The 20,035-nt window shown below is 39.1% G+C and overlaps 1 protein-coding gene across 1 annotated transcript in view; it reads right to left on the bottom strand.

The window, feature by feature from the left end:
• LOC149806336 (uncharacterized) overlaps nt 1-18,152 on the bottom strand; it is a 37,512-nt gene extending 19,360 nt beyond the window's left edge. Inside the window, exons 1-2 of the mRNA XM_089951735.1 lie at nt 17,512-18,152; nt 16,352-16,469 (exon numbers count right to left, since the gene is read on the bottom strand). Of these exons, the coding sequence (XP_089807861.1) occupies nt 16,352-16,469; nt 17,512-17,592 (199 nt within the window). The 5' untranslated portion in view covers nt 17,593-18,152. The remainder of the gene's footprint in view (nt 1-16,351; nt 16,470-17,511) is intronic.
• Nucleotides 18,153-20,035: the final 1,883 nt, after the last annotated feature.

Here is a 20,035-nt window from a genome sequence, read left to right as displayed (position 1 = left end):
GGACCATTCAAATAAACAGCCTTGTATCTGGTGATTGGATCCTCCACAGATGGCATCATCGAAAACGCGTTTATGTCAGAGTCGCAACGATAATTATCGCTGATCGCATCATCAGCGGATTCACAATAATCATGTACCGCTCGTCTTTTATTCTCCATGTCCCCCATGCACTTCCAGTGTAATATTCTACCCTCGATAAGTATTTACTGTTAATATAAAATGAATCCGTGGCAACTCTGACTGCGGTGTCAGGAAATCTATTTATCATTGATAGCAAATTTATAGAAACATAGGCCAACATTGAAGATCTTAAATGCGTGTACTGAGCTGATTCTCCCTCGATATAACTAACAACTGTGCCCAACCTTTTTCCAGACAGCAGCACATCATCGCGGTCACAAAATGTATTTTTCGCGATAGTGTCCGCGATTATAAAATCTAATTCAGCGTCATCGATAATCAATCGTTGATGACGTCGTTGTCCACCTCCTTGAGTAAATTTGCCAATGATTTTTCTACCAAGATCTTTTGCTGTTTTTTCCTGGTTGCGGATTTTAATCTCAAGAATTTTAGGAACTTCGCTGACGGGGGTATCCGGAGACTCTTGTGCAAGTTCGCTAATCTGAATTTGCTGGATAATATTGCACAACACGATCTCGCGGAAATATCATCACCGCGGGTATCCATGCGTGAGAATTATGATCGATAATATTTATTGGAGCTCCATTTCGATTATATTTTGGCGCGTGTAATACTTCGTTGGGTATTGTTGATACAGTTATGGGAAATCTTAACAAGCGCTCCAAATCAGCAACGTCGTCTATTGATGCTCCTGTGTGTTTGACTCGCTCTGCCCACGCTGTTATTTTGGAACGTCTTAGATCAGTTAAGCCATTTCCTCGCATCGCATTTTTAAAATGTTCAATAACTCGTTCAGCTACACAGTTTAGCGCCAACGACGAAGTCGTCTTCATTGGGGTAAGTTTGCCGACTTTTGTTTTTTTTATCACGTAAATTCCATAAATAACCACAGTTACAGGATATGCTCGAACGTAATAAAATTTATCAATCCCGGTCAGCATTCCGGGTCTGGATTCGCGGCTCAATATTGCACTTTTTCCATCCACCAGAACAGGTTCACGTTTGTTACGAATATTCCACGAGTTTTCATCGCGTGTAATAAATTTTATTTTCAGGTGATATTTTTTGTGATCAAGGTAGTCAATAATTGTCTTCGCGCGCGTATCATTCATGGTTGCATCAACGCTGACGGCTTCGCCATTCACGCTAAATGTCGACCACACATGAGATGCGCCATCATCGCGAAATTCTTTTATTACCTGTATGATTAACGTAAATACCTCAGCGAGGCCTCGTCGGGGTATTCTAGTCAATCTATCAAGGTCAAATTGTGATTTTGATGGCTTGATCAGTGATAATTTTTCCATGTATTAATTAACCCAAGTATTTAATAAATAAAAAAATATATAATGGCAAACAATTGTAAATGGCTTAAAATTTCCCACACAACCCCATGCGGGAAGCCGTGTCGTGGTGAGTTTTGCGGGCGTCATATGATACGAGTCCGCGGCGGAAGCACTGGCCCAACCCCGTGTATTCGATGTGGCGTTGGCGTGCGAGGCGCAGTGCAATTATGTGTAACTTGTGGAGGCCATAAATGCAGAGAGTTAATCAGGTATTATAACAAAAAATACAGCAACGTCATTGATAGAAGTGTTCAATCTGCGGCCGATTATGTAGCGCGCTCATGCGATTTTCAAAATCCCAAAATTTCAAATTAAAGAAAGTAAAATATATATAATGAACATTAACCCAAATGACCGACGACAACAACTCATCAACGCGTGGATTAAAATCCGAAAACGATTAATCATCGAGGCGATTATCGACGATCAGCCAGTTTATTTAATCATACGCGCGTTGAAACTTACGCGTCCAGCAATCAAGAAATTTTTCACAGATATGTATTTGTCACCGGATATCCGGGAATTTATTTCCACGCACACGGATTTCAACGATGTGGAATTCATTGCGACGAAGTTAGAAGACCGCCGCGACATCATCAGATTTATCCATTCCGCGATGAGCAACGAATAATTCATCACCGGTGATGTTGTCACTGACAATGACAAAGTCATCAACGATTAAGTCAACGATGATATTTTCTCCAATGACACTGAAATTATCTCTCAAGATCGGCAACGTCTCCGCGATAAATTCATCGACAACTGGGAAGAAAATCCACCGCCGAATTTTCTGCACGAACCAGAATACACGACGATAAATACTCGCGCCGTTGACACAATATTATCCCGAAACCTTAGCGTGATTATATCCAAAATTAAAAAATGAGCACCCAGCATTCCAGCGCTAAGTTCATGTTTGTACGCGTATAGCAAGATCACGCGTAACGATACTGTGCAAAAAAGGAAATTAATAAAATACGTAAAATCTGTCATCGAGTGTACTTGGTGGGAGGTTCTCAGCTGAGTAAAATTTGCTCGCTGAAATACGCGGTTGATCAGGTTAAGCGAGATTCATGCCACGGTGAGGGTGCAATTCACAGATGCGATTTGCGAAAATTATATTTAACTACGCCTGATCGTGATATCTCGCATGTATATGATATATACGATGAAATAGTTCTCGTCGACACTTACGGCGGCCTCCACGATGCGGCGGCGGATGCCGAAAGAGTGAGAATTATGCATAATATTGCATTTCAACGACGATTTGAAAGGGAATTTTTCAATTAGATAATGTAAAAATATATATGTGAATACCGAAATATAAATATTGTATTTTCCGAAATTGAAAAACTTCAAATGATAAATCTTCAAAAAATCATTTGATGAATTTAATCACATCATCGCGCGAAAGCGATATGGCGGTTACACACTTTCAAAAAAATGGAGATTGATGAAACAAATACAATCCGAAATGAATAAGTGCCTTGGAGATCCTTCGATTGATCTAACAAAGTTTATCCCGCTGCGACGCTTCCTTGATCAAATACGACGAGGATTATCCGCGGAATACGAAACAAGAAAAACAATAAACGCTCGTGCGAAACATTTACGAAAACTCGCCGCGGACGACAACGTCGTCAATGACGAAGTCATCAATGACAACGTCAACGACGTGTTGGCAAATTTAGCCGCAAATTCCTAAGAGTGCTTGTCATGGACAGAGTCACCGACGCGGAAATAACTTTGACATTTCCTTGTCACATTCAAGTGTATTTTTTGCCTTCGTCAAAGCTTTATTTTCATGGTAAAGTTTCGAAAATTCCTTCTTGAGGTCCTCGTTGACTTGCTTTAGCCGCTGAAAATCTGGCTGGAATCGGTCGATTGATTGTTTAACTGCTCTACATTCAGATTCCATAAGCGTATACTGTTGCTGTAGTTCATCACGATTTTTTTTTCTTTTGCTCATTTTTTTTTCAACGCCGCGATATCATCGTGTAGTTTTCGCTTGCTGGCCTTATATTCTTGCCAAGCTTTTTTAAATTCTTCAGCGTTGCCTTGTGTGACCGCAGTCAGAGGTTGGCGTGCCCATATTTTTTAAAGTCGTGATAACCCAATCTTGTATTCGGCGGCAACTTCGCAGGGTCTTCTAACGCCGCGGCATTCAATTATTTTTTTTTCGTCGTCGGGGGACAAGTAGGTTGGGGTTCTCATTATATTATGGCGAAAAAAAACCATGGTTGAAAACCACAGTTGAAAATCACGGTTGAAAACCACGGTTGAAAAATTACAGTGGAAACTTGCGGGAATTCTGACAAAATTATCGACGATTTCTAAGGATCTTCAGCAAGAATCTCACGTAGATCTTCAACGTCCAGGCACGAGTGCGCGTAGTTTAAAATCTCGTCACGGGTCAGTTGCACTCGGATAACCTGCTCGAGTTCAAGTTGCTGCTGCTGCGTCGGCGTCAACAGAAAATCCTCGTCGCCGAATTTATCTGAGTAAATTCACTGCTGGCAATCCCAAATCAGTTGGGGTTGAAAATGCATTTCTGATTGCGAGTTCGAGTGCCAATTTATTATACACGAAAACCTTTACATGGGTGTACATATATTTGAGCGTTCATTTAAATATGCGTGCGCGCGTACTCGAGGATTTGATGTACTTGACAATGCGCGATCACAATATGATCTTTTGTTAGTTGCTGTAGTTGCGTATCAGTAAGTGGAAAATAATCATCGCCGTACTCTTCAATGATTATTTTTACCGGGGTAGCGACACCGCGAATGTTATTGACGGCGTCAGCAAGAAGTTTTTTGTCATGTATGAAACATTTCACATGGTGGTACATTATATAAATTGGAAGTTGTAGACTTTTTATTGAAAATTGTTTTACGTTTTCACTAGCAAAATAATATGTAGTGTTTCACCTCGAAAATCAAGAAGGTGACCACGCTGGTCTGTCAGCGCGAAATTTATTCTGGTCAGCCACGGATTATGACATCGTAGATAGACCGGATTCTTCGGCTCTTGCACAATCAGAAATCCAGGTGGTACATCCTTCGGAGTAAACGAATAAAGAATAAATCCTTGCTGGGCTTGATTTGACACTGTCGTGTCCGTGCTGTAACTGCCATCAATGACACCACACAAGATTGACCGCGACCACTTCGGTTATATTTACGATGCCCGGGGATACATGCCTGCCTTCTCCGGTCGGGCTATTGTTATGTCTGAGGATAGTTGGCACGGGCAGTGATCGCCTGTGTTGTGCAAGTATGTCATCAAAGGACTCATTGATGAGGTCGGTGACTGATTTTCTTAACGCGGGCGCGTTATATCCGGGAAATTTAAAATTTGGCAACGTGGCTTCTGTCAGTGAATATGCAGCTAGAAATATTTGCTTAAGGTGAATGAGGTCGCCAGTGTAATTGATTGTTGCCTGAATTACTCGCTGGTTAATATATTCCATGTCGGCTGCAAGTTGATTTAATATTTCAATCCGCATGATGATTTCACTGCGTGAACTTGTTATATTAAAAAGGTGTTCTTGGAAGAGCTGCCGTAGTTGCTCTAGTTGTGTTTTATGTAACTCATTAATTTCTCTAAAAAAGTGAATAATATCTGGCAGATCAAGAGTAAAAGCGCCACTTCCTTCGGGATCTTGTTCATAAATAAATGACCACCGAATTTCATCGCCACAGTAACCATAACCAATCCTACTACCCAACGTTGCACTTTTTATGTTATCCAGACGCAGTTGATATGCTGAGATAATTCCGTGATATGATTGTTTGTCAGTGACATAATCAGACTTCACTGGCGTTGGTGATGTTGATTGCGTTGGCGGAACGACTGCAGGCCATCCTAACACTGTTCTGATTGAACTATTGTATATATCCACGGCGTAGTCTGGGGTGTTTATTTCGATGGCAGAAGACAGTGTTGGCTCATGAACAGTTATTGCTATCTTAGATTCCTTTGTTGTGATATTTTTTATTCGACGTTGTAATTCCTCATTGATTTCTTCGATTTGATAGGACCCGGTTGGTAACCCAATGACGTTCCAGTTTGGCGTGCCATCGGGTTTATTTTTATATGCAAACACAAACGAATTATTTGCTGGTAATCCACCAAACGATTTTGATCTGATATTGGGCCAACTGTGATATACTCGTAATTGTGCTAACGCGATCTCGCTTACTGGAATCGCAGTTGGAAAATTAATATTGAATTCTGGCTTAGTTGAGGTTACTATTATTAAAGAAGTTCACGCTGGGTTTGTATTTGCGACTATCTGTTGAAGTAATTCCGTCATTATTTATCTTTTGTTGTTTCAAATCGAAGTGCTTTGTACTTTGAGTGTAGTCTTCATACATCTTTGCCATTTGCGCAATTCGAAATCTGATATTGTTGTATCGTCAAGACTGGATGATATCAACGACGACAATTTCGAGTAGGTGCTCGTGGCCGCGCTGTTTAACTTTTCATATTCGTGCAATTTTATTAGCGCACACGAGGATATTTTTTTCGTGATAATATTAGCAACTCCTGCAATTGTCGTTGATGTTGAAACTGTAATTGTGACCGCGATTGCAGTTGTCACTGGTGTTAACGCTGATAATAATACTCCCGTAGATGCAACTAACGCTGACACTGAATACACTATTGTGTCTAACATGGTTACACGCCGCTTGTATTTTTTTTACCTTTGCTGTGCATTCGTTGATGGTATTTTTTTAAACTCTGATTGCCATTTGCGTACTTGATCATATCTGTATTGTTGCGCATCCGGTGCCATTTTATTATTTTACGCAGTAACCAATTGAGGCGTTTCAGCTACAAATTCCAAACACCACCAGTAAGATGTTGCGGTTAATTTCTTGTCGGCGGATTCCAGTATAAATGTTTCTTCGGTTCCCTTGTTTAATATGATAGTTACAACCCCGGAAAACTTGTCAGTGGAATATCTCCAGGGATACGTTGTGAAGATTTCAAATTTAGCGGCACTGAACACAGACAGTCTGTACACTCCAGTGACTGTTGCTGTATATTTGATAGTATTATTTTGTTTAGACCATGTTGCAAATCCAGACGATATCGTGTATACTATGTTGGCAATATGCCCGGGAGTAACTCCAGTGGGGACTTTAATCAAACTGGTTTTGTTAACGATCTCAAGAACCCCCGCTACGATATCCTGCTGTGTTTGTTTGATCGTGTCAATCTTGGTCTTGATATCAGAAAGCTTCATATCGATGACGGGAGGAGTTCCAAAGAACTCATCCGTGGTCTCATTGGTTTTTTGAAAGTTTCTACGAAGTTTTGTAAACGCTTCTATGTGCTTGTCATACGCACCCCGCAACGTGGATAGTTTACCGTCAATGGCGTCAACATAATTTTTTGTCGCGGCATCTTCCGGGAATGTTGGATCCGCTAACACGGTTATTTTATTTTTGTTCATGTTGAGTTCACCTGTCATTGTGTCGCCCTTCCAGGGATGTTGGATCTCTCAACACGGTTATTTTGTTGCCGTTCATGCTGAGTTCACCTGTCTTTGTATCACCGGTCTTTTTTACTGCAACTTTCTGCATATCACCTCTCAGCGCCGCAATTGATATCAGCGAATCTCTGATTTTTCCGCTATCAGTGAACACAGGGATGTTACCGGAGTAGCTCCAATAACCCTACGAATTATTTGCCATTTGATATCACTGGTTTTTAGTTTTCCTTGTCGGTTCTGAAAAATAACAACCTCATCTGGGTCCATCCCGGTCAGACTTAAAAGATTATCGATTTCATCTTTCGTCGCATATTTTGATAAATCCACGTCGGTGCGCTTTACTTTTCTGTTGAGAAGAGATCTTCCGTAAATATCAACCATTATTTGATAGGAAATTGTTTAAATCGACCCGTGGTATACTCGTGCACGACTTTGTGAGGTGGATTGGTTGACGCTGATATCGCATCAAGAACATTTAATACTTGCTGGCCACATATCGGAAGATCGGTCAGTGTTTGTGTTGGCAGTGTTGAGTACCAAACTTTCGCGGGGGCCTTTTTTGTGCATTCGAGAAATTCAACTGGCGGCGCTAACCCATACTAATCAAAATAGATAATTCCACGTGGATCGATCGCGTAAGCAACCCAGTGAGTTCCTGGATTATTCGGTTGTTGTGGTAATTGATCTCGCATAAAGACGCCTCTGAAATTTTTTATATTTAATTGTTTAACAGCATCGAGCAAATCAAAATTGGACATCGGTGTGGTTTTCAAAACCGTTTTGGGTACCATGAAGGCGGAGTTCCTGGAAGTCTTAGCCCGCGTCCCTTTTTCTTTTTGTATCCTTTCCCTGTGGCCTTTTTCAGTGCCATTCCAGCAACGGTTCCAACAGCTCCTAACGCGGCTGCTTTAGCAACAGCTGGGGCAGCAGAGGCTATCAACGCTGGTATTGCCGCGAGAAGAGGAAATATACCGCCAGTTAACCATATTTTTGACAGCTGCAGGAGAGAAATCAAGCTGAGTCCCAGTTTTCGCTTGCTTCGTTTTATTGAAATGATTAAGTTGTGGTTTAGTTAATGACAGTTTGTTTGGGCCACCATTAGCGATTTGATCGTGTTTTAGTGTTATTTTTGTCCCACATGTGCTCGCGTTCTTTGATTGTAATTTCTTGGCCTGACCAGGAGTCAGAGTGACATTAACGTGACTGTATGACATTTTTATAATTAACGTAATCGATCTAATTGTTACATATTTTCCACTGGTGCATCAACGAATCTCATTCGGCCGCCAGCACCTTCAAGTAACATTGTTTTATCAGAAAGTATAACAGCGATTGCTCTGTAATTAGCTACTTCAGCCACATTTCTATTCACGGTAGCCCGAAAGTGTATATCAACGACAGACTGTCTAGTTAAATGAAGATGCTCTAGTGAGAAGTAATAGATTGGATAATGAGATATAAAATCCAATTGTGATACTTGCAAACCAGTATCGATATTTAGATCACGCGCTAGATATTTCGCCAATCGTTGATATACACGTGCAACATGATTATTACCAAAATTTAACAGTATGTTCTCAGACGGTTCTTGATGTCCGTTTATTCTCAGAGAAACGTCAGTGATACCAAGTTGATCAAATATCATATGCGAACGCATTTCACTACCTACTCGTGCAGCATCCTGAAGAGCAATGAAAATATGTCGCGGTGCAGAAACTCCCTGCTGTGATGCTATATGCCATGTAAATAAACCGTTATTGGTACCCTGAATACTATCTGTGGTTGTTGTAAGCCACGATAACAACACTTTACCACCTTGATCCATAAAAGAAAGCAGTCGCTGTTCTTCAGTAATTGCAGGAGTCATTACCGGCATCCACAGTGATAGTTTTGTTATTTCTACCTTACCAGGGTCACCCATAGGTCGCCATAAAGCATCATTATCGTTATTTTTTCTAACAAGCACGACCGTATGTTTTGCTCCAAAAATTACCTTTCTGACATCTCTGCAAAATCCAAAGATGTGCGACAGCGGAATGGCACATGAAAAATTTCTACGATTACCTTTCAACATTTGTCTGCGTGCAGCGAAACCTAAATTAAATTCTGTATTAGCGTTAATAATCATGTTTTCGACGTCAATATCAGCAGGAACAGGAGCAACACGGTTTGTTGGTCGTCTAATAATAAACTGATCACTGTTAGGAAATTTAGAAGTGTCCTTGGCAAACATCATTGATGGACCAGCTGATCTTGTATAATCATCAGAATATCTTGCTAGACCAATTATTGCTGTAGCAACATCGACATCCTTCTGAATCGATTCGATATTTTTTCCATCAATCATGTAGATAGCATTATCAAACAAGGCCATAATTCCGTTATTGACAAAACCGATTTTAACACCAGGTCCGTATTCTGTGTCATCTGTTCTTATAATTTCACCTTCTACTTCAATAAATGCTTCAACGGGCAGAAAATATCTACTTGTATCCTGAACCTGTAATTCAATTCGTACTCGTTTATTTGGTTCTCGTGCGTCATAAGAATAATACTGATAATCACGCACTGATTCATTTTTAAGAACCGGTTCGTCTACGTCGAATGCTGTGTCGGAGTCCCGTTTAAACATTTTATTATAAAAGATATCGTCTAAAACGAAGACCACTTCCCGCCACCAAACTTGTGTTTATTGTTTCAGGATATATTAGCGCTGCCAGTTTTTGATTTGCGGCTTCGTTTATTACTTTACTAACATCTGCAGGCATGTCTACGGTGGCTGGAAATTTTACTGGTGGCGAACCCCTTTGAGGTGGACCCCCTTGGGGTCTACGTATTAATCGTGCTAGTCTGTCCTTGATTGCCAAGAATGCTTTACTGGCAGCGCTACCAACAGCGCCAGTACCTTTATCTTTAATAACGTCAATAGCTTTCATTGATAATTGTTTTGCGATTGGTATTGCTTTAGGTGCCATCCTCGCGAACAAACCCCGAACAACATCACCAAGTCCATTTCCATAAGTCATCCTGTATACGGGTACTCGTGAGTTTGCAACCCTGACCATAACTGGTCTGCGATGAGAATTGTGTACGATCATTTTTTTTTAATTAGTTATTTATCTAACTAATCGCTGTCAACAAGTTCATCAATAAGTTCTCGGTAGATGTGAACATCCATGATACCACCTTGAAATAATCGCTGACAGATATCAGCTGCTTCATTAATTATTTCTGGCGAGTTATTTCCAGCCCGCGCTCCTCCTATGAGAACTTCTAACCGTGGTACATCATTGATGATATTATCAGGACAAGTAATTCCCAAACCACTGCCAGTTGCTCCTTCTGTTGTGCTTTTCTTAGATAAGGATCTTGATTTTTAAGAAACTCCTCTTTTCTAAGTTCCGGCGAAGAAGACTGTTGTTGTTCTATCTGTTGCAGAGGTAGCTGGGGTTCTAGTTGTTCTATTTTCTCTTTATAAAGTTTTTTTTACTTCTTCATCAATAATTCTGTAATTTAAATCATCTCTGGCCTCTTTTTTGTTTTCATATATGCGATATATCCACTTAATAAGTTTATCATCAGTTACATTTTCAGAACCAGATTTTAAGATATTAGGTTTATCAAATATACTAATTAATATTTTTTCAGGCAATTCTTCTCTTTTAGTATTTCTAATATCTTCAATAAAATCCCCCCTAAATTTTGCAGTCAGTCCAATATTTTCCTTTACTGGTTTAGACGCGAGTTCAGTACGAATTTGTTCAATACCTTCAAGTATTTCTTCACCGGCTTGAGCTGCAGCTATGTCAATTGGAAGATCTTGCAAAAGTTTTTTTGTTTGTTTGGTTCTTCGCGCAATTTTTTCAGCCTGCGCGGCGGTTTGTTTTAGCACTGGAAGAATACCCTTTCTTCGTTCCTCTTCCTCCTTAATATCATCCTTAGGATCTCCCAGTAAAGCTCTTTCAGTGACCACAGCAGCTTTTTCAATAGCTGTCGTAACAGGTCTAAATAATTGTTCTGTACCTGTCGCAAATTCAACTTGTGCCTCTTGCCGCGCTTGTAATTTTTGTCTTACAGAATCTCTCACAGGAAGAAATGTTTTTATTGTTTCTAGTCACTCTCGAGCTAGTCTAGCGGAATATGCTTTTCCAATGTTGGCCATTATTGTTAACTTAAATTTTTAATTCAGAGCAGCAGGGAGGGCGACGACAACAGTACGCAGCAGCAACGGCGACAATTACGTTTACAACGAAGCGTCAACGCGGTTTCATTTCGGTGTTTGGAAGTTGTAACGGGTGTCCCTGTTGACAGCGACGACAACAGCACGCAGTGTTACGCGAACATCGCGTCAACGCGTTTTTTAAAAGGGTTATTTCGCGCTTTTGGGGCTTCTATACCCGTTGTAGGATTCTCCCTCCCTGCTGCTACCTTCCCAATTGCAATTATATTAACAACGATAAATTGCATCACGCGCAAATAAATTAAATTCGACTAACATGATCAACAATCCTAAATTGGCTAAAAAATATAAAGTCTATTGACGATGGGCACTATAGTAAATAATACTGACAGTGCAAACGTATGCATTTCTTTGTGTATTTTCAGCTGTACTTCCACTGAACTGTATCTAAGTCAAAGGTCACTTAATTCGTGGAAAATATATGCTATAGTTCATGATAAGTAGCCAAATAAGGTTCCAGGCATAGACATGTAAATTTTAAGCGTCATTATGATGACGATATTATTACGTAAATTTTAAGCATTTTATCAGGTTGTTTAACTGAATTTGCATCGTCGGTTCCTTAAAGAAACTGACAGACATTTTTAGGCATTACCCGAAGGACATAACTCTCTCTCTCTCTCTCTCTCTCTCTCTCTGTAAAAGCTGTCAGTTTTATTGAAGTTATTTTAGCCCTTCTGGTCATAGGCCAGATGAGCGTATAGTAGGGCCAGTTGTCCGTCATCCGACGATCAAAGTCCGTCCGTTAGCACAAGTTTGCTACTCCTCCTGAGCTGCTTGGAGCACTGCCATAAAACGCTACACACACACACACACACACACACACACACACACCAAGGTTAAGTTGGTCCTAAATGAAAATGTTACTACTCAGACGTGAAATATAGCCACAACAAAAACTATGCGGAACACATTTTTCTTGCTACACCTCCTGAAAGAATGGTCATAGAAAGATGGACTTTTCACTGAAAGACCTTTACGGGTTGGCCCTACATGAAAATGGTGCGTATCTTCTGTTCAATGTAGCCGTCACGGCAGCCATCTTGAAAAACTTGCCATCGCCAATCCTTCTGAACGGAACGTAATATCGGCATGGTGTTTTTGCCAGAAGACTTCTTATGTCTAGTAGGTACAAAATGAAAATAGTTCCGTTCAAGCATCAAATATGGCCATCACAGAGAACATAATTTTGTTACCGTTGCTCCTCCTGAATGGATGGCCTTATAAATGCAGGGTTTTTAGTAAAAGACTTTTTACGTCCACTTGATTCTAAATACAAATGGCATGAATCTGACATATAATAAGGGCTACAAAGCTGATATCTTGAAAATATTGTTACCTGTAAGGCTTCTGAATGGAATATCGTATTTACCTGGGGTTTTGTGAGAGACGTTTTCATGTCTAGCTGGTCCTAAATGAAAATACTGCTGACCGGATATCCAATATGGCCACCAAAGCGAACATTGTTATTGGTATTTGCTGTCATATCAGCATTGAGTATTCGCCTAAAGACTGTTATTGTGGCAATCTGCTTTTAAATACAATTGTGTCGTTCTGATATCCAGCATGGCCATCACAAAATTACAACACTAATCATTTATTGAAAGTCGTATCAACATTGAGTTTGACCAGAAAACTTCGTATGATGTCAAAGTTTGTCTTAAATACAAATGGGGCCAATCTGACATTAAGCATGGTCACTATAGCAACAATCTTTAAAATCTTATTATGGATTAAACAGAAAGTCATATCGACGTGAGACTTTCACCAGAAGACTATTTATGATACCTAGTTGGACCTAAATGAAAATAGTGCTGATCTGACCTCAGATATGGCTACAATAAGGAACATTTAAAAAATCTTATCACTTACACTTCTGAATGGATGGTCATATCATGATGGGTTTTCAACAAAAGTAGTCTAATAATGGTGTGATGTGTATCTTAAATGAAAATAGTGTCGAGCTCACACCCTTTGATCTTAGAGTTATGGTCACTATCCGAGAAAATTGCCTTAATGTATGTTTGTTATTCGTTCATTCACTTACATTTCTTTGATACATGGTTGGGTTTTCTTCATGCTTTTAGAGAATCATTAGGAAGATGGGATCAGTCTGCGACAAGCACTGTAGTCCCGCTGTTCTTTGGGTTACGGTAACATATAATGTTTACATAAAAAATATTTTGGTTAATTTTTTTCTTCTCATTTGCCTATATTTTCTAAAGGCCTTGATGGATTTGTTATACATGGGATAAATCATTATGAGGGTAAAACTATTAATCCTGCAATATGTTCACTTGACCTTTTAACCTTGAGATCAAGGTCACACCTCTTATATTACTGTGTTGATTTTGGCCTCACAATGCAGGCCGTGGCGTTCATGTGTCTAGTTCAGTTTGTCAGGGATAATTTATATTATAAGCATTCTACTTTATGTATAGACATGTTTTGGTATGTGCAACACACTATTACCAACTATGACATTTTTTTATGGAAGGCTGTCACAAAGTTGTGAATGTGATATACTACAACTGTGCACGAGAAAGGTGCGCAAGAGTGTACAATGAAAGGTACATCTCTGTCTTAGCTGAGTACCTTTTCAGGGACGTTCAAGCCGATCTATGTGATCAATGTAATGGAAACTTTTAAATGAGCGAATGAGCAGAAGTCGCATCTGATTGGTTGCTGTATTTGATGGAACAGCAGCATGAAGCCACAAACATAAAATTGGCTACAGAAGTTAGCAAACATAAAATTGGCTACAGGAGTTAGCAAACATAAAATTGGCTACAGGAGTTAGCAAACATAAGATTAGCTACAGGAGTTAGCAAACATAAGATTAGATCAGGAAATATAAAGTTGTTATCGCCTAAAGAACACTTCAGTTGACTGTAACTCAAGAGCCACAAGAAATACAGGCAAGTGAATAAAACGCTCACAGGTAAGTTGCAGACATGATTGTCTGCATCGATTACGTAATTTAATGACTGGGTGATATCATACCCCAAAACCGTCGATTAGTGTCAGTACAGGTTATGTGTAGGGGTTGGGGTGTGAGCTGATTTATCAGACTGAACTTCAAGTTAGATGGTAGTAGATCTGAAAAGGTTTGCTATCAAGAAATACAAGTCTGTAGTTTTACAATGAGCCTGAAAGGATTCATTTCAATAGGAGAGACAATGGCATACAAATAGATGTTGTACAAGTATGGGTCTTTGGGGGTGGGGTGGAGGGGGTTGTTTTCGGGTGATATATGGCATTGGTTGTCGAGAAGCAGAGGTACATATCTATATTTCTCAGCTCAATAAAACAACGTATTGAGCGGAAGAAAAGACCGTAACTATTTTATTATTTTCAGTCGGCAATCTAAGATTCCACCAATGCAAACACAATATATTGTTTTATTGTTGTGAAATCGACGTGTTAAAACCAATATATTGATTGAGCGCGGATGACCTGTTCAGCCATTCAGATTTAATAATAACTTTTATGAAAGAAATAAATAAATTGACTGAATTCAACAAAAGACCAAAATTGTATAAAAGAAGTCATTCTCGTAATAAGTATTATAAGGTCATCCCTATGCAGCATTGACTGTTAAGTAATTGAATATGCAATTAGTTCACAAAAATCTATAACATCAATTTAGTTCAGTACTACCATAGAGTTTATTATGAATATAGAATGAAATAGTATGTCCTGTTAATTTTATTTCCATGGCTCTCCAAAAGAAGAATAATGAAAAGTACTTTGCAAAAAATTACTTTTGCAGCCGGCATGTTCTCCTTTCAATAATTCTCTAAATTTGCTTATTAGTCGCCCAATAACCTATAATTACAACTATAACAATGAAATATCCGGGATATAATTTGCTCGTACATAAATTTACATAAAATAACAGATGACGCTATGGCTCATCGATTTCTAGGTCAATATAAAACATCTTTCAGCATCCACAACAAGTCATAGTCATGTAAAGTTTTACAAAGACAATGGATTGTCTGTTTTATTTGTTTATTTTGTCTATGTTTTGTATTTGTGCTTGGAAAAGACTCATTAAGAGCCGAAAGCGCTAGGCTAGCTAGATACTAGTCTTGCGCTGTTCGTAGTCAGTTTTATATATATATATATATATATATATATATATATATATATATATATATATATATATATATATATATATATATATATATATATATATATATATATATTTGTGTGTGTGTGTGTGTGTGTGTGTAACTAGTGGTGCTGGGTTCAGTTTTTAATGTATGACATAATATCACACAAATTATAAATTATGATAATGTTCATAATCTTTTGTACTCCTGGTTGTCATGTAAAATACACTGTTTGTTGTTGTTGTTGTTGTTTTTCCTATCATTGTTTTGCTTATTTTATAAAAGATACAACTAATATTTCTACAATCAGTGGCTCTGGGACACTTAGTCGTTGGTGGAACTCACAGATAGGCGATATTGTTTATTGTTTCCATCAAAGTTTTATTGAAAAACAGAGGTTCACTATCTGCAGCATTAACAACAAAAACACGATAATACACGATACCAGGAAGAAGGCTAACCCTATCAAATATCTCTGAGGCCGCAGCATTTTCGCTAGCCAAGGTTCCGATATGTGAATCCTATCTACACCTTGGCAGATCGATCAGATATCTCAGTGCTTTGTCCTAGCGACATCTATTGGATTTCATCGTTGCCTCCCTTGGTATTAATAGTTATAACAGCTGTGCTTCATGTACCGGCCTGACTTACAAAAGATACATTTGAAGTGTTCATCGAACGTATGACTACATACCAGAGAGAAGCTATTATATGTGTCTTTGAGGGAAAGGATGTATTTATACAAGCACGGACCGGCAGTGGAAATTGTTTATTTAGGAGTCCATTCCATTTGTGTGTTCTCCTTCAATCAATCACGTAGGAACAATGTTCACATTTGAACAAGTTTATTTTGATGGGAGGCGGTGACCCGGAAGTATTTAAATGTCTCATCGATCCGACAAGGTGTATATAGAGTTAACATATCGGCATCTTGGCTAGCGAAGATGAGACCACTAATAATAATAATAATTATGGATAGGGGTGAAGGTGGAAGTTATCTTACCTGTTCCATAACACCCTCTGTTTGTACACAGATAGAAAAGACCCTGCATCTCACATTTCTTCGCTCCATTCAATGTCTCTTCTTTGCACGCCCAGGTCCGCGAAAAGAAACCCGTTATCTGAAATTCAAGGAACTTATTGGAAACAAGACGACAAGGTAAAGGAGCACGAAGAGCATCAGAAGAGGAGAGGAGGAGTCGAAGGTGGTGACGGATAAAGGTAGTAATAAAGTATGGCAAGAAAGAACACCCACAAATTTCAAACCTATAAATTACGTGTAGGACGTACACGATAATGACAATTATCTACCCTACCTGCGGTATTGTTTGTATGGACCGTGGTTATTTCCCCAAAATGTTAATCTCCAGTTGAAACAAATATGTTATCCAAACGTCCAGTTTTCATTATATAACCATTGTCTCCCGATGGGTCCGGGTTGTCTCCGATTTACTTTACATAACAACTGTTGTATCAATGTCAACAAGAAAATGGCAGATAACTGAGTCAAGTCATGAATCCAGTGTTGTTGTTTTTTTTTTTGTTTTGTTTTTTTTTTGTTGGGGGGGGTGTTTTTTTTTGGGGGGGGGGGTAAAAAATAAATGCAGTTATTATGTGCGTATTTTCTTATTCAGGTGGTAAAGAAAGAAATATAATTTTGAAAAACTATTTAAATTTCTTTTGATGGCATTGTAGCATTTTTAATCGTTTCTACTAAACCATTTTGCTATTAGAAATTACATTTTCACTGTGCATATCGTCTTTTAGGTAAAATGTAAACTCCAGCGAATATAATGGATGTTGCAATATTTTTGTTCTAAACTAAAACCATCCTACACGACAAACTCTGAATTAGAAGCATGGGATATATTACTCAGTTCGATATCCGAACCTGTCCTGCAATTATTGAATTCTTACTCAAGGACACTTTTACCACCATAATGTCATCAAAATATAAAATAAATAAAAAGTAATTGAGAATTTCTTATAAAACAATGTTTTATCAAAAATATAATTTCTATCAGAAGGTAAAAATGTTAACATATATGTCCCAAAGGTTAAGTAAAATGTATGAAATGTTTAAATGTATTAGTGATTCCTTCTACCACGATTTCTTTCTAAACTACTACCACTACTGTTACTACCACTACTACTGCGACTTACCTGTGCAACTGTTGTCGCTATTATAAGCGCGAAAAGAAGCTTTGCTCTCGTCGGATGCAGATCGACATCACCGTCAGCCATTTTTATTGTTTAACGTTTTATGACGTTTTAAACCGAACTCCCACGAATCCAACTGAAATTTTATTACGTATATTGCAATATTCCACGCAAAGAACATCCAAAACTATCTGATATTTTCAATGATTCACTTCTGCGTTATGCCTCATCACAGTGGAAACCGTGTAGGTTCGTCAAAGTTTGTTGAAAATGCGTTGGTAAGTATGTCTCTTACAAGTGTTGGGTATATCTAAAGTCCGTTTCAGTGTTATATCAACAAATTCTAATCCAGCACTATCGTCTTTCCTAAGTCTGTCTGTATTAACAGTAAATGAATACTATGTGTGACTATATAAACCATTCTTCTCTCACACTATTTCCTGGGCTGATATAAAGCCAAATGTTTTTTTTAAGTATGAACTCTTTCCCCGACTGATATAAATTAAAATATATTTAAGGCGTACAAGATCTTTGTTAGTTAACCCCCTTTTCAAAATTTACCATTGGGGAAAAGAAACACGTGAGCATCTTTTCCAAGACAGCAGATATGGCAGCATTTTTGTGTATTCCACAAAGAAAGCAACTTTGTAAGCCAAATACAACCTGTAAAACAATGTTGCACAACTGATTACGTGTCTGGAAACAAACTATAGCAAGGTTTTCTTGGAACCGAATGGGTATATATTCTTGGAAGACATTAGAATCGCCAATGCCTCCGCATAACTGTTGAATAATTGGTATTATTTAGAAATTTACTTCCTCGTTACCAAGAACACGTGATCCTACTAACTTAGGGTGTAAAACACATTCATTGATATTGTTGGCAGGTCTTTCCAAACGCCAACACGTTCATTTATGTGTCCAACATAACCACACATAACCATACCGTACCAGGCAAATGGAAAGCGCAGCCAATACAAAGGAGAGTCGATTCGTAACCTGCAAAATGCTTGCCTTGTAGAGATAATATTTTAATGCATTGTAGTGATAATTAATCAAAATGAAGAAACAGTGAAAATGCAATACGAAACTGCAGTTTGTTTATACACTTTGTCCAAAATGATGGCCAGTTGGATTTTTAGTCGTTACCTTCAGTGGCGTCACTAGGGTTGGTCTCACCCAGTGCGGTAACTCATGGTGTCACTCCCATGGACCTCCTTCCTGCACAAAAATTGACAAATGTATAGACAGTCATGTGCGGTAACTCATGGTGTCACCCCCATGTACCCCACCCCCGCACAAACATTCATAAATTGTATAGATAGTCATGTGCGGTAACTCACGGTGTCACCCCCATGGACCTCCTTCCTGCACAAAAATTCAAACATTTTATAGGCAGTCCCTCTGGTGTCACCCCCTCTGGTGGTGTCACCCGGTGCGGTGCGCACCCCACCTCCGTAGTGACGCCACTGGTTACCTTGATGATATTAGAATTTTTTTTACACAGAGATAAAACTAGGTATGTAGGGTCAATAGAATAGATACATGTAATATTCCCAGATTGGTCTGGACTGTATGTATGTTTTATTTTCATGGTTCATGCCAAGTTTCATCGTTCCGGTGGCCTAGTGGTTAGAGCGTCCGCCTCGGATGTGGAAGGTCGTGGGTTCGATCCCCGGCCGAGTCATACCAAAGACTTACAAAAAATGGTACTAACAGCTACCTCGCTTGGCGCTCAGCATTAAGAGGTTAGTGTTAGGACTGGTCGGCCTGGTGTCAGGATAATGTGACTGGGTGGGACATCATACTGCATGTCTGCGGCATGATGTCCCAGTGCTAGACATCACTTTAAACTGTCACACTACAGACATCGTAGCGATATGACTGAAAAATTGTTAAAGCTACTTTAAAAATCCAAATCACACACACACACACACACATGCCATGTTTCGTTTCGTGTGTTTGTACATCGTGTGCCTGTGTGTGTGAACTGTTTTTGTGCGTAGTGGATTTTGATAGGTCTGCGCAGTTTTGTGATCTACTAAAGCACTTTTGGGTCCATGTTATTGCTGTTTGTAAATATGTACACCGTACTTATCAAATGACGTCTCTTGTGTTGGTAAATATACTGAGGCGTACACGGCAGATTTATTCATTTCAAATGCATAGCTAGTATAAATAAATAAAGTAATAAATAGTTGCCAACTCCTGTGACAGTAAAATTAACCCCCAAAGCCGAACAATTGAATCTAAAATTGTAATTCAAACGTGGTAAACCGGGACCAGCAACCTACGTTACAATCCGCAGTGAACACACACACACACACACACACACACACACCTGCGTATATTAAGTAGTCAATGTTTGAATTTTTCAGTTAAGACTATGCCCAAAGAATGCAGCACGTGGCAGGGAGTCTGGGGTGGGGGTGGGGTTCAAAGGGTTATAATCCCTATTAGTAGTATAGTGGGGCGCTTTAGGGGGTAGGGCCATCCTATGTCAAACAAAGTGAAACATTTTTTTAAA

This window comes from Sinohyriopsis cumingii, chromosome 1 (assembly GCF_028554795.1).
Source record: "Sinohyriopsis cumingii isolate HCF-2022 chromosome 1, ASM2855479v2, whole genome shotgun sequence".
NCBI lineage: Eukaryota > Metazoa > Mollusca > Bivalvia > Unionida > Unionidae > Sinohyriopsis > Sinohyriopsis cumingii.
This window is presented reverse-complemented; position numbering and strand designations above follow the sequence as displayed.